At 33.1% G+C, this 15410-nt stretch overlaps 1 protein-coding gene across 1 annotated transcript; it reads left to right on the top strand.

Moving 5' to 3' along the window:
* Positions 1 to 744: 744 nt before the first annotated feature.
* LOC110466463 (galactoside 2-alpha-L-fucosyltransferase 3-like) lies at positions 745 to 7118 on the top strand. The gene is made up of 3 exons (XM_021522966.1): positions 745 to 813; positions 1417 to 1496; positions 3860 to 7118. Coding segments are annotated over exons 1-3 (1032 nt in total). The 5' UTR covers positions 745 to 811; the 3' UTR covers positions 4810 to 7118.
* Positions 7119 to 15410: the final 8292 nt, after the last annotated feature.

Genomic DNA, 15410 nt, shown 5'->3' with positions numbered 1-15410 from the left:
AGTGATGGCTATATCTGGACAACGTTAGTAACAAACAAACAGACATCTATATAATATCTGTCGGAACAAATCATAACACAAAATAACCACACTGTCTAAAATACATAATACTCTTTACACTGTCTACTTTACGTTAGGCTAGGGGGACAAGGAGTACCTAAGTATCTAAAGTTAGATCAGCATAAATCTTTTTAGAATGAAGATATTTTCACACTATCTTTTATGTTTTATGTTTTGTTTCTCATTCATTAAATAACCCAAGTAAAGTACTAAGATTAAATTAACTTAACAGGATAACGCCCGGGCAGTCCTAATATTGTAAATAACAAGTCCTGCAGTGTTGGTTAACTTCAAATTACAATAACTAATTATGAACATATTTTGATATTTCTTTCAGTTTTTTATTTTTCGTTTCTAAAGATATGAGAATAAGTTACTTCAGTACAGTTTACTACATAGGTGAAAGCCCGGGCGGTGTTTGTATTACAAATAACAAACGTCTGGCTCTACTCCAGCGGGTTGTTACGATGTTACAAAGTTCAAATAACCATAACTTGGTCAAATTTAATGATTTTGTCACCATTTCTTGATCACTACATTCATACTGTTACAAACAATGCAAAAAATACAATCATAATGGTGTATAAGTGGACACAAACGCCCGGGCGGTTAATATATCACTACCGGGCTGTCCCGGGCTGTGCCGGGCTGTGCCGGGCTCTACCGGGCAGTAATTATTAGCACCCCTTTTACCGGAAGGTTACAAATACCGACTTCCGATTAGAAGACAGGGCGACCGAACTAACAAGCCATGTAAGTATGGAATAAATCATGGGCTGAGGCTGATTAAAGGACCCCAATGGAAATAAGCTTTCAGCTTTTTGGGTTATCCTAGGTAAAAGGCTGCAATTTCTGTGATAAAAATTCTTAACTTCTGATCTCATATATAACTACAGTAGTGCTCAATGTCACAACATAGGTGTTTGAAATTCTGACTGTGAATTGAGATAAAAAACATATAAAAAATAAGGGTATTACTATATAAAACAATTCTGACTGTGAATTGAGATAAAAATCATATAAAAAAAATAAGGGTATTACTATATAAAAAAATTCTGAATGTGAATTGAGATAAAAATCATATAAAAAAAATAAGGGTATTACTATATAAAAAAAAGAAGTACTTACTCTACTCGGTGATATTCATGTATTGTATATATGCCTATTTTTCCCTGAATAAATATCATTATTATTATTAACATGGTTTCTGTCTGTCTGAGCAACGAAAATACAAATGTAATTACCTCATCTCGATAACAAATATGGACGCAATGCTTATCACGTTTACTAGGCCTATCCTGAGCTTCAGTATTTGATTTTCTGTTGGTTTTAGAAAATGTTGACCTTTCTTTGCAGGTGGTATCTGAAAAGAATTGGAGGAATAAGGCTTACCAACCCACGATGTCCACCCTATCAGGCTGTGATCAATGGAAAATGTCAGTATCACTTCCAAGTATTACACACAGTCACACATATTTCTTTGATTCTTGTGTCAGATGAAGTTCAACCCGTTTTCTTAGCTTGTAAATAGTTATAATAAATAAATTTGATTTAACTGATTATGAAATAATTTGAAAAGCTATATTACATGTGATAACAGGGGTTAGTGTAAATATGTTGTCTTTACAAGCCTTTACATGAACTTGACTCTGTTAGCTTGTGATCACAGGGGTTCATTACAAATATGCATGTCCACACATACATATATAGAGGATCTGTCGTTCGTTTCCCTTCATATTAGATTTATGATACAAATTTTGGATTTTTTATTGTTTGCGATCCTCTGGCGAGCCAGAGTTGTTATATGTCTCTTGCAGAGCAAATATGAAAAATCCAAAATGAGTAAATAATCTAATATGAACGGAAACAAATGACAGATTGTTTGTATCATATAATACAAAGTAAACTCTATAATTGTGATCTGAAACTAATATTTTGCACTTGGTCGCCTATGAGACAATGAAAAGTGCGTCCGCTTCACAATTACATATGTGACGTCACATTGATTATTCCTATTCAATTGTGACGTCATTTCCAGAGTGATATTACACACGTTACATAAACATAATTTATATGACGGCTTTATGTCACTGCATAACACGGTATTCATATGATAAATATAGGATCTTACCTGAGTTTCCATTTCATGAGATTTATGAAACAAATCTAAGAATTTTTCAATTTAGCGAGCCTCTTGTGAGCTAGAATGAAAAATTTGTGACGGGTTTCATAAATTTCACACGAAATGAAAAGAGTGTAAGTTCATTTTGATCACATAATAAAGATTTGTGGCATTTATTCGTGTAAAACGACAATTTTCATGCAACCTTGAAATGTAAAAAGCTGCCATTTTGACCCCAGTGCGTAAGTCTATGACGTCTCGTACTTGTACTAGGCGTGACGAAACAATTGAAACTTACAACCAATCACAGGGCTGATAACTCATTTAACATGGGTTAATACACCAAAAAATATGACATGGTTATATTCACTGGATAACACAGTACATTATGTGATAAATATAAATATATCATGTACATGGGTCATTCCAGAAAAAACAATGTTTTACTTTTAATCTTACTATGAAATCTATATCCCAAAAAGTAAATAACATATTTTATTACCATCATTGATGATTGCATTTTTGTCCAGAATTCAATTAAAAAAAAATTAACCCTTTTGATTTTATTTTTTTCTTATGACTAAAATATCGGTAATTTCAATTTAAAGAATATTTAATTTTAAAAGCCTAAGAAAACCCAAGATAAACATTTTTCAATATTAATGATCAAATTATCCATAATGGAAAGGCTGGGGGTATTATTGGTAATTTTGGCCATATAAAAGGCTAAGAACTTCAACTTGAATTTATTTACCAATATCTGTTATGAACATCATATTGGTTAATTGGGGCGATTTTTCTTGGTGCATATTTTCCCCAATGTGCATGCGTATAACGAAGTTGCATTTCTATGCAGAAATAAAACAACTAATTCAAACTCCCTGATGAGGCAGGGAATGACCCTTAACGCCCCTAGTTCTTTCTCATGTTTACTTTTGCTGATTATCTGTAATTTTTTGTTTGTTTATTTGATTGGTTTCATGTCCGCTGATACAGAGTAGTTCAGTCGTCAAGCAGACGAAGAAAAGATAGGGAAATGAGTAGAAGGGATGAAGTATGTAGTGAAGAGATTGCGTGGAATGATAACCAATAAATATATCATGTACATGGGTCATTCAAGAAAAAACAATGTTTTACTTTTAATCTTACTATGAAATTTATATCCCAAAAAACAATAATGAGTTGTAAACTATACCAGAGTTATAACAATTCTGTTTCTGAGTACAGGACAAGCCTACTTCAGTTCAGTAGTGTTACAGTCATCCTTGTGAGCTTATGTCAAGATGTTGCATTCATTGTCATCTTATTTACTTCGAACATCTTCTTCTCAAGAACCATAAGTCCCATGGCCATAATATTTGATATGTACCTTTTTTAGAGCAAGGGCTATTAATTGTATTTAAATGAATAACCTTGAACAGAATTTTGTGTTTTATATTATTGTTAAATATGTTATTCATATAAAACAATTATTTGATAGTCAAACACATTTGTCCCTCGTTGCTGGTACCAGTGGCTGAAGGCCTCGTGCAATATAACACATAGTCAACTATCAGCACCGAGGGGCACCAGGGGGAAAGTATTTTTGACAACCAGTATTTCATTGGAAGGCTTTAATTTAATAGAAAATTATGTATATAATATTTTATTGATTTTCTGTACATGTTTTATTTTTAGGGTTCAAGAAACTTTTCTACTTCCTGCTGTTCCTCGGATTCCTGTATACTTTCTTCATCATTACACAGTGCTGGAAAATCTACCTGTATGATATGATGGGTTGGGAACGAGAGAAATTTATATGTGTAAAATTCCGAGGACGTCTGGCCAATCAGATGTTTGACTACGCCTTTCTCTATGCTTATGCCCATAAGAAGGGTTTGTCTATGATTGTTCCTCCATCCGACCTGACAAAGGCTTTTGGAATCCAACCAAAGACCGGAGACCAGTATGGGTTCAGTAGATATACGTGCTGGTGTTTCTGGACGATAGATGACAAATGGAATTGTGCTTATGATTCCTCATTTGAAGAGTTAGAAAAGAATAAAGATTTATCTTTTAGAGGATTTTTCCAGTCATGGAAGTATTGGAAAGATTATGATGCAGACTTGCGTAAGATTTTTGTTTTTCAAGATGATATAAAGGACAAAGCAAGGTCTTATATGAAGAAAATTTTGAAAGAAACTGGAAAGAAACCGCAACAGGGTTCTGTTTTAGTAGGAATACATATAAGACGCGGGGATCACATTGAAAGGAGCGACGTTAATTATGGCAAACTTGTAGCTACAGAAGGCTATCTTGATAATTCAATGGGCTATTTCCGACGGAAATATAAAGATGTTCTTTTTGTGGTGATTTCTGATGATATATTGTGGACAACCAATACTTTACAGAAATACGACGATGTGTACATTGTAACCGGTAATTCTGGCGAAGTAGATATGTGTCTTCTTACATTGACCAACCACACCATCATGTCGGTCGGAACCTTTGGCTGGTTTATTGGGTGGATGACCAATGGAACCATGATTTATTATAAGAACGTAGCGAGACCCGGATCTGGGTATGAATGGGAATTCGGACCAGGTATCCAAGACCACTTCTTACCTCACTGGATCGGGATGGAGTAATGGAGCCTGTTATTTGGAGGTGTTTCTCGAGCTCACAGACTTGTGTTTGTTGTCCTTGATCTGTATCATTCTGATGTGTTGACCTTGACTAGTATCTCAAGGGTGGTAACTTTTGTTTTGCATTGTTTGTGAAATCCAAGATATATATAATTATTAGTTATTGCTGAAGCATAAACAGATATATCTGAATTATATCAGTTTTCTGTTCAAAGCATTGCTATCCCTGATTTATTAAAATTATTATTTACATCAAGGATAACCTCATCTTACTGTTTTTAACTCTTAAAGAAAAATATTTTGAGTCTGTTTGAAATTTAATGGGGTTTTTTTCTGGTGGAAAGAGCAAAGAATCTTCAGGCTAATGGAGAGTCACACTCACTGTTTTAAAAATGGGACAGTATATTTTCTCCGACATTTTCAGGTGCATTCCCATTTTGTTCAGGAAAAGATTGATAGAATCTTTCACTAACTACGGGTAGCAGAAAAATTTCAATAGAACGGGCAAGTTTCATAAATGATTATAGCTGAGGTTTTGCTAATCTAAAGGCCAGACATTTAAAAATATTACCAGAGGGTCAAGATTTTTCTGTCTTTCTCCCGAAGGGGTAAATTATTATTTCACTCCCACATGAAATAAACATTGATTGCATGGATTTTCATGTCAACATATAGTCCGAGTTTCCTTTGGCTCTAACACCAAACTTTGATACTTTGACATACAGATGTCTGGTGAAGGCACCTGACATCTCTATGTCAAAATGTCTAAGACTAGTGTTAGGGCCAGAGGAAACTCGGGCTATGTTGACATATGACGTCAAACAAGATCGGTCTTGGAAATCTTCTCCTCTTTACCTATGGCCTATATATTGGGTAAGACAATCAAACACATTTCCTGTCTATATCACACTTAAGGGATGGCCTATATTGACAGGTAGTCTTTACCCGACTAGGGAAACAGTTCACACCTGTTTTTGAAAATGTGGACGTCACCACCTTAGAATAGGAATCCATCTTATAACATTACAAGTGTAACAGTAATGTAAGTTTTGGAACCTGTGTGAAAACAGCAGCAATCTTCGACATGATGATATTCTTGATATTTTTTTTTAGTTAAATAATGTTATACTTTTGTAAGTTGTGATGCCATAATGTAACAATGTGAACAGTATTTATATGATATATAAATTAGAGGTTCACTGTGCCTAAGGTCACTTAAGGGATTTCACTGTCACGGGGAGGCCTCAATGATATTTATAGGGGCAATGCTATTATGTATTGTCAACCTATAATAAAGTTATATCTAATTGTATCACACATCAGTAACAAGCTTTTTGTTTCACCAGTTAGTCCAAATTCTACAGTTTTATGATAAACAGTCCTCCAGCCACTGGACTTGCGTTACAAGGTACGCTTATACAATTACTGTACATTAACTGGCAGTATGTCCATCACTTAGTCAGATAAACTCAAGTCTCTAAGTCTATTTCTTTTATAGTATTCAATTTAGCCAGAGTCACGTGTTACAAACATACTAATGTCGAATACCATATATGACAATGCAATAGGTAACTCGGTAAAAGATTTGACTCGGCACACATCATCGAATGTTTGTGATGTGATGTCGTTTTGATATTTAGGTTGGTTTTAGACAAAGAATTGCAGCAAGGGTCATGTGACTTCACATGCTGATGTGCCTTGATGAGTACAGCATGTTTCATGACATTATTGAGACCTTCATCTTGGTCCTTGACCTCTGTGACCTTGGTCAAGTTATTCCCAGTTATGGATGAAAGTAGCTCATTGGTCACATAAATGTAAATTCACCCTCTCTATGCTCCTCTATGAGAACAGCATGTTGCATGACTTTTTGGTAACTTGACCTTTTGGTAACTTGACCTTTTGGTAACTTGACCTTTTGGTAACTTGACCTTTTGGTAACTTGACCTTTGGTAACTTGACTCATGCTTAAGTGTGGGAGTCGGTCATCAGTGTCTTTCAGACTCATTTCTAGTTAATTAAGTACTATAATTCTGTTTTGCATAGCAAAAACAATATGCCTATGGACAAATCATTTTGGTATGTAAAATGTTTTTGAATGTAGTTTTGTTGCACATATACAAATTATATCCCTGAAATTTCATAATGAACAATTGCATCCTTTGCCTTGAAAGAGTTCAAATGTGTCTTCAGGGGTGAATGAGTTAATGAGGAAAAACTAGTCATCATGACTACATCATCCCTGTACAGGTTTACGTGTGTTTCTTGTGTTTTGTTGAAAATACAATAAAAAACATATATTATTCCAAAGATCAAGAGATATGTTTTATTTACACAATATGCTTTTGTTATTTATGTTATTTGTTGTATAGAACCTTTTGGAGAGAAGTTTGAATGGAGCTTGGTAGTTTATACTATTGTAAATGTTTAAAAGATGCATTTTACTCCTTATATATGTAGACATTGTGACATAACAGAAAAAAATGATCTCATTTTATCTTTCTGGTTGTTATGGTTACCATTTGTGTGTAGTTACAATGTCAATTGAAAAACATTCTGGAAATGGTCAAACTTTGAATTAAAAGTCATGCCATGATCAGTCATCTGATCATTCTAACTGTTTTAAAGAAATTCCTGAACAGTTTTGGTTGGAAACTGTTCCGGTGTAGTTGTTATTTGTGATATTTAGAGGCTGTGCAACAAAATACTTAATGGTACATGTAGGTACGTATACATGTATAGATATATTATACGGTGAGATAGACATGTATCCGTTACATACTTTTTGTCAAAAATCTTTTATTTTTTTATAGTATTTATGAAATCCATTGTGAAATAAATTCTTTATATTCTACTTTGTGTGTATATGTATATTTGATGTTCTACATCTTGTTACACCTCGGACATTCTAAACTGAAAAACGAAGTTCAATATTTAAAACAAAAAATACTCATGGTTTTATCAGACATAATATTTTGAAATAATTGTATCAGATATAAATATAAGCTAGTAATTGAAAATAAAAAATTGGATACAATCAGCTCATGTTACAATAAACATGTCCTATCCCTAGAGTGTCACTGTATTTAACAGTATAGCTATATTCCGTTTTTGCGTATTGCAGAGTTATCTTCTCTTGAGAGCAGATATTGATTGTTACGTCATTGGTTTGTGTGAGAAAATCACGACGTTTTCTCAAAAATAGATGACGTTACTCTCACATACAAATGACGTAACAATCCATACCTGCTCTCAAGAGAAGATAACTCTGCAATACGCAAAGACGGAATAGCTATAGTTTAATTATGCACAGATTTGATGTTGCATCTGCCTGGAAAGGAGTTCGGTATAGTTATGTACCGTATTTCAAATTTGTGATTCTTCATTTCCAATAATTTTGAAAAAATAAAACATTGAAAAGCGTTCAACCTTATTACTTTAAAACATTATATCTTGATTATTATAAAAGACAATTCCAAAATAAAAATATATCTGAATTTACTATGATACCAAATTTACATGTGGCCATGTTGTAGTGCCTGGAAGTTAGGATCCGATTTCACTACAAATTATCAGAATTTAAAACACCTGAAACATTCCAGATTGTTAAGTTGTTGATATCCTACAGTTTCTTGTTTATATGTGTATATAATTTATATAGAAATCAGTTTTTACAAACAGGTCACTGTTCTTGATTCTTTGTTAGTTTATTTCATCTTTATCATTTTTTCATAAAAGTCCCACAAGGTATGGTGTTCATTTCAGAAATGAATTGTTATAGCTTTAGTCATACCCGAAAAAAAGTTCATTGTCGGCCCTAGTTGAGATTTTTCAGCAGTGGTACGGGGATCCTTACAACTGAAGGACATTATCCTGTTAAGGACCGTTATTATAGATAGCTGAACTACATATATTTAAATCATTTTAAAGAAGTTTTGTTTTTCTTTTGTGTGAAATATATATTTTATTACTTGTATGATTGATTTGTTATGTAGATCAATATTTTTGTTGTATTGTATAGAGTTTATTTTAATTTTAAAAAAGCTGCATTTTCATGAAGACTTGACATTCAGTTATAAGTTTATTATTATAAATCATCAGTGTATTTTTTACCTTTATTTAGTTAAATACAAAATGATGAGACAATCAAAAAGCGATCAAGCACTATTTTACCTGGTGCCTTATGTCCAGCATACCTGCATTGTCAGTTTGTGATTTTGATAATGTTTGCCTTTGTTCTTGATGATAAAAAAAAGATTAATATAAAAAACATCCTCTGATCACTAATAAAAAAAAAAGGGTTACTTTGAAATATACAAAAGGTGTATCGGTAGTGTTACAAATGAAATTTGTGTGGTCATATCTGGTACATACAGTTAGAAAGTGGCAACATTATTGTGCCATCATTGTCACACAAATTTCACATAAATACCCTTGAATCGTTATATTGAGGAAGTCGCTGGCATTTAATGGACTAGGAGTAATTTATTGTGGGAGAATTCTACTAGGAGCAAAGATAATAGGAACATCAATGTAATTTATTAGGAGAATTTTTACTGAAAAAAATAGGGTAGCTGTTATTTAAAACATGCCTTAATCAGATAAAACTAGATATTTCATAATCAATAACCTGCTCAATTATTTATAAACATATTGTCATTTAGTCTAAGGGAGACATTACTCGTCTCCTTATATAGACACTTGTACAGGTGACCTCTCGGGCTGTTGTCGAGACTTTTCTTTTGTATTGTATCACTTGTCCCTTTTGATTGTCTACAAATAAATTTCTACATTAACTTGAATTTCTTTGTTGAGTCTTTCTTTAAGGGTTTGCCACAAGCTAACAACCAGACGGATCTGATCTGTCTACAATACATCGTCAGTAAAGATCTGATCTGTCTACAATACATCGTCAGGAAAGATCTGATCTGTCTACAATACATCGCCAGGAAAGATCTAAAAATCTAATTTTATGACCTGACGGAGGACTGATTAGAGTCTCGGGTACCTGACATTGGCAATGTTGTAGTCAAGAGTCAAGAAGCTTTATTTAACGTCGCATATACATGTTACATAATAACATTAGCACTGTAGTATTGCGACAACTGTAGTATTGCGACAAAACATATATAAAATTTAACAAGGATCACAGTCCTTATGGATATATATATATAAAAAAGACAACAATTCAATTTAGATATGCTACAAATATACAGTAGTACATATGCAATCACAGTTTATGCAATATAATAATTTAGAAATTTTAAAAGAAATAATTTAATAGTGAACACTTGTATGTCACACATACACTAATATAGTGTGAATTAAAAAGAGACAATGAAGTCATAAATTGAAACAGCTATAATTATGATTTAAAAATTAATGATCTTTTTAAATAATGGAGCTCAAGTCTAAAATAAATATCACAGGCTGTATAGTACTGAAGTATATCAGCAAATTACATAGCAAAAGCAACAGCGAAAGTTAAAGAGTTGTAGTAACATGTAGGTAAAGGGGGACAACTCACACTAAATGTTGTGTGCCGATAGAAGCAGCCCACGAAATGACTTGTAGTTTTCAGCTAATCAAAGTTCATTTGGTAGGATGTTCCACACCTGGGAAGCAGCAAAATGGAAAGATCTCTTAACATATGTGGAGGTGTTCACCTATGGGATCTTTTTTAGTAGTACACAAAACATTCTAGTTCTGGAATTTCCTGCCAAAAAAGTTTTGTCTATTGGTCCATAAGGGGTAATGGATACATGTCTGCACATTATCGCTGTCGCCAACCAATTTTAAAAGTAATTTGATAAAAATAAAGGAATTCGTTTTATTTAACCGTTACCATGACTGCACCAGTGTCTGTATAGAGAAACATCTTAGTCGGGTATTGGTACATGGTATTGTCTTTATGTAAATGATTCATAATTCATGAAACTCAGTGGATTTGTTTAGATGCTTTGTCCAGAAAATTAAATCGGCATAGTTGAAATTAAGAACTTTTAGTGACCTTGACCTTGGTGGGTCGCATCTTTAGCAATTCAGAGGTTAATTACTTCAGAGTGACAATCGTCATCTGGAGTTTCTGCTTCTATATGACGGATCAGACCCTAAAGCTTTGAGTGCATTTGATCCTGGGAGGTGGCATTAAAACAAATATAGTATTTTTCACTATGAGATAAAAGAAGGAAATACTTTTGGGTAATTAAACTAGCAAGGGCACACCTGAAAGAACTTTGGTTTTGCTCCTGTGCTAGAGAATTTGGTACAGTTTACAATACTCCTGGGTAAAAAGATTATGTATGTGGATTCTGCAGGCCCCTTCATGTTCTTTCCTATCACCTGATGTTAAAAAGTTGGATGGATCGATTCCAACATGTCCGATAATTATAATGATCTTATATAGCATCATGAGCCTGGTGTTTGTTCTAGTGATCCGGGCCCGTATTCTTTACCGTTCTCATGCTCAAACTCAGTGTTTTGGGCTAACATTGTCTGTCTTCTACTTGCCGATTTCATTCTTATGCCCAAGTCGTATTCATTAAAAATTCTGTCCTCAATATTTGATCATGTACTCAAAGATTCATGAAAATGCCCTTATCCCATGATCAGAGTTTTTTTTTTTTTTACAATTATGGCGACTGGCAGAAATGTTAATTGAGCATGTGATTCAAATGCCTATGTTTTTTGTTGATCGGCAAAATCCCTTGGAAATCATGGTTGGGGACAACGTTTTCTGGAGATTTCGTTTCCGATCTGCAACTGTTATGTACATCGTTGAAGGAATTCATCACAATATATATCACCCAACAGGCCGACAGGAGCAGAAGCAGCAATAACCATCATATGCATGTTGGATACACAACAGGCTCTCTAGATCTGTGGTACACACACGTACATAGCCGGCAGCCCTGCGCTGGACATTTTCAATATCTAGGACCGGGTCTGATGTATAAAGTCCCAGCATGTGGCTGCATACTAAGGTTGTATATGTTTGGGTTTCAACGTTTCTGGTGCAAGATGACAAGGTGTGTCTCAGAAATTCCAGATCTTGTTGGCTTTGTTAGTGATGGACTGTATATGTGCTTATCCCAATCTAGATCTGTAGTACAGGTGACTCCTAGATATTTGCTAGAATGTAAAATGTCCAGTGTTTGATTGTGTAGAATCACATTTAGCGTAAAAAAATCATCTGCCATTTACCTCCCTGGTTTTCCAAAGATTTGAGATCAATATCAAGTTTGTGACAGTCATGTAAATAATTTATTTCTGCAAAGAGTAAGCATGAGTCATCAGCAAAGAGCTTGATGTTTCAAGAACCTGATCCGACAATGTCATTGATGTAGATCTGAAACAGAAGTGGGCCAACGACAGTCCCCTGGGTATCCCGGAAAGGGCTGGGTGCTGTCAGAGCTGGTACCGTTACTGCCTATTGTCTATTATTAGAAAAAGAGGAAAACCAATGAACAATTTCCGACTTTATGCCGTAGTAAATTTGGAAAGTAATCTCGTGTGACAGACTTTATCGAAAGCTTTCGGGAAATCAAAAGGGCAACATCAATTTGTTTGTTTTTATCAAAGTTTCTTGCTTGGTCATCTATTGTCAGAATCAGTTGGGTTTTAGTGGAGAATTATTAAGTATGTTATATTGTGTTCGAGGTGAACCAAAACGTTGCTGTGGATAATATGTTCCACTAATGTACATGTGATGCAGGTGAGAGAGACAGGACGGTAATTGTCAGCAGCTTGTTTATCACCTTTTTTGAATTCTGGAACGATGTGTGGTACACGCCAGTCGTGTGGTACAGTGGCCGAATGTAAAGATATTTGGAAGATAATTTAAGTCTGTTGGTGACTATGAGTTCATAGGTTATTGGAAAGACAATGTGATCGGTACGTCAGCAAATTAAAAAAATCACCTACCAGGTGACTATTTTCATAAGATTAGAAATGAGGATGTTTCTAATTTGAATGTAGATAATCCATATATCCCAATTAATTTGGATTTTTTTCTTAAACACAAATAAGGAACTAAAGACTTTTACCATGTTCTATGCCAAAATAATACAATATCTACCGGTAGAAAGAAGTGGGAGGAAATATTTGAATTTAACACAGAGACATGGAAGAAAATCTATACCATTCCCTTCAAAATTAGTAAAAACACAAAACTACAGTGGCTTCAATTTAGAATCAATCAACAGATTTTAACTACTAATTCATATCTTTATAAAATAGGTCTTGTTAATAGTCCATATTGTTTTCATTGTAAAACTGACACAGAAACTATAGTTCATGCATTATGGGAATGTAAAGAAGTACAAGTGTTTTTAACAGATTTTGAATCATTGCTAGATGTGTTATTAATTCCATTTGCTTTTAATAAAGAATCTTTTATCTTTGGTTTCTATGATAGAAAAAAACAATGTTGATAATTTAGTACTTCTTATCATTAAACTACATATTTATAAAGCTAGATGTCTGCAAACTAGTCTATCAGTTTTAGCTTTGAAAAACTTAATTAAAGATATTTACAATACTCAAAAATACATTGCTGTAGGTGATGGTGAAAATTATCTCACTAATTTTAAAAGGGAATGGAAAAAAATGGGAAAGATTACTGCAGGCCATATAGATGAAATGTAAATTAATTATAATAATATAGTACCAATGTAATTCCTGTTAAAGGTAGCCTATGTACAAAAATTTACACAATATTGAACAATAAGCCCTTGTCAAATCCTTCGACACCTCTCCAACCTTCCTTTTCTTCTTGTCCCTCTCTCTCTTTTCATTACTCTTTTCTTTCCTATATCTTCTTCTAAAACAATAAAATGGTGCATAACACCTAATATCCTGGTTTCAACATGTGAAAATAGCCAAACTGGTGTTTTTTTCGTTTTTTTTTTGTATTTGTTTGCTTCTCAACTACAATGTATACAATATTATTCTACGTATCTTGTTTCAAACTTACAAAGAAAATAATTGTTTTTCTACATTGGTACCCAGATCGATGTAATAATATAAGAATGTTGAAAAAATGTCAAGTCAAACAAAAAACTTGTGTGAAAATTAAGAATGTGAGACTACAATTTCGTCAGAGGTATTACTGACAGTTTGAACAGTTTCGTAGTATTAAGTGTTGGGAGAAATCGGAAACATCATGGCCATGTCATCATTTATATTTTAAAGATCAACTTCTTTGAGTTAAAATCGCCAGCTACAAATAAATACTGGTATTTCACATTCAATACTGTTAAACACTATACTATACTTTCAGATGAGAAAAAAATAATCAGTTTTATTTCAAAGGATCAACAAGCCACCTGAAAGAGGCTATAGTCGTCCAAAATTTCAACTCCCTGATAGGTTATATTAAAATACCCCAATTAAACATCAGGACTTAAATATGCAGTTTATATAAATTGAACTTATATATAAGCTATTAAAATGTTCCATAGCGAGGTTAACTTAGTCAATAATAAGACATTAATGTAATGTGTTTTTTACCTTTCTGGCACTAGATTGATCACTTAAATTGTCATTGTGTTGCCATTTTTAATTATAGCAAGTTCATTTTTGCTGTGCAGCTTTATAATGTTCAATTCGATAAAAATTAAATATTATGCATCAAAGTGGAAAATTATACATTATTAGTATTTTTTCATATTTAGTGTAACTGAAGCACTTTCGATTTTTGACCCCGAAAAGGGTGAAAAATAACCCAAATGATAATGGGACAATAAAGAAGCACAATGAAACCCCATTTTCATGGCCTTTTAGAAAGAGATACACATTTTCTTTTGATTCACTAAATATTAAAAAAGTTTAATAGCAGAACTTTACATATTAAGCGTAAAATATGCCAAAAAATTGTGAAAAAAATGTTGTCTTTTTCATTAAAAACAGGGAGTTGGGGTAACTTAAATGGTGATAAGTTGTAATTGTGAGAATATTCAGAGGTGAGAATTAAGAGTAAATATCCGAAGAACATATAGATTATACATGTATATACGTCTCTGATTAAACTAAAAAACTTCCTTCCATAATTTTAAAGAAATTGCTTTAAAATTGGTATCTTTGACCGATCATGGAACCAAAACCAACACAAGGACATAGATGTTTTTTCTGCACTTTCTACTTTGCCATTTACTCCTTTTTCCAAAAATGCATATAAGAAAAAAAGTTTAATACAGGAAATATATTCTTTCGAAACCTCTAACGATCCGCACGATGATTTGTTTAATTTCTTTCTTTAACGCTTGTTTATAAGTTTATGCATATAAGCAATAGTTATAAACACTCTTATTAAAATTCTTCTTTTTGATTTATAAAAGATATTTCATGTTTTGGATACGATCGCATTTTGAACGAAAGCTAACCAGACTGAACAATCGAGCTAGTCGCTAACGATAGTTTCGTATATTTATAGGTGGTATTTAAAACCACTGTATATGTGATTATTTAAGTATTATCTTTGAAATTAGATAATACTCTCACTTTTAAATGTTCTTAGCATAGATAAATTGTCCTTATATTTATCCATAGTTAAATTACGTAAATATATTCTTTTACGAAACTAAATTCAATTCTTATTTACATTC

The sequence above is a fragment of the Mizuhopecten yessoensis genome, unplaced genomic scaffold (genome assembly GCF_002113885.1).
Source record: "Mizuhopecten yessoensis strain PY_sf001 unplaced genomic scaffold, ASM211388v2 scaffold11133, whole genome shotgun sequence".
In the NCBI taxonomy this organism is placed as follows: Eukaryota; Metazoa; Mollusca; class Bivalvia; order Pectinida; family Pectinidae; genus Mizuhopecten; species Mizuhopecten yessoensis.
This window is presented reverse-complemented; position numbering and strand designations above follow the sequence as displayed.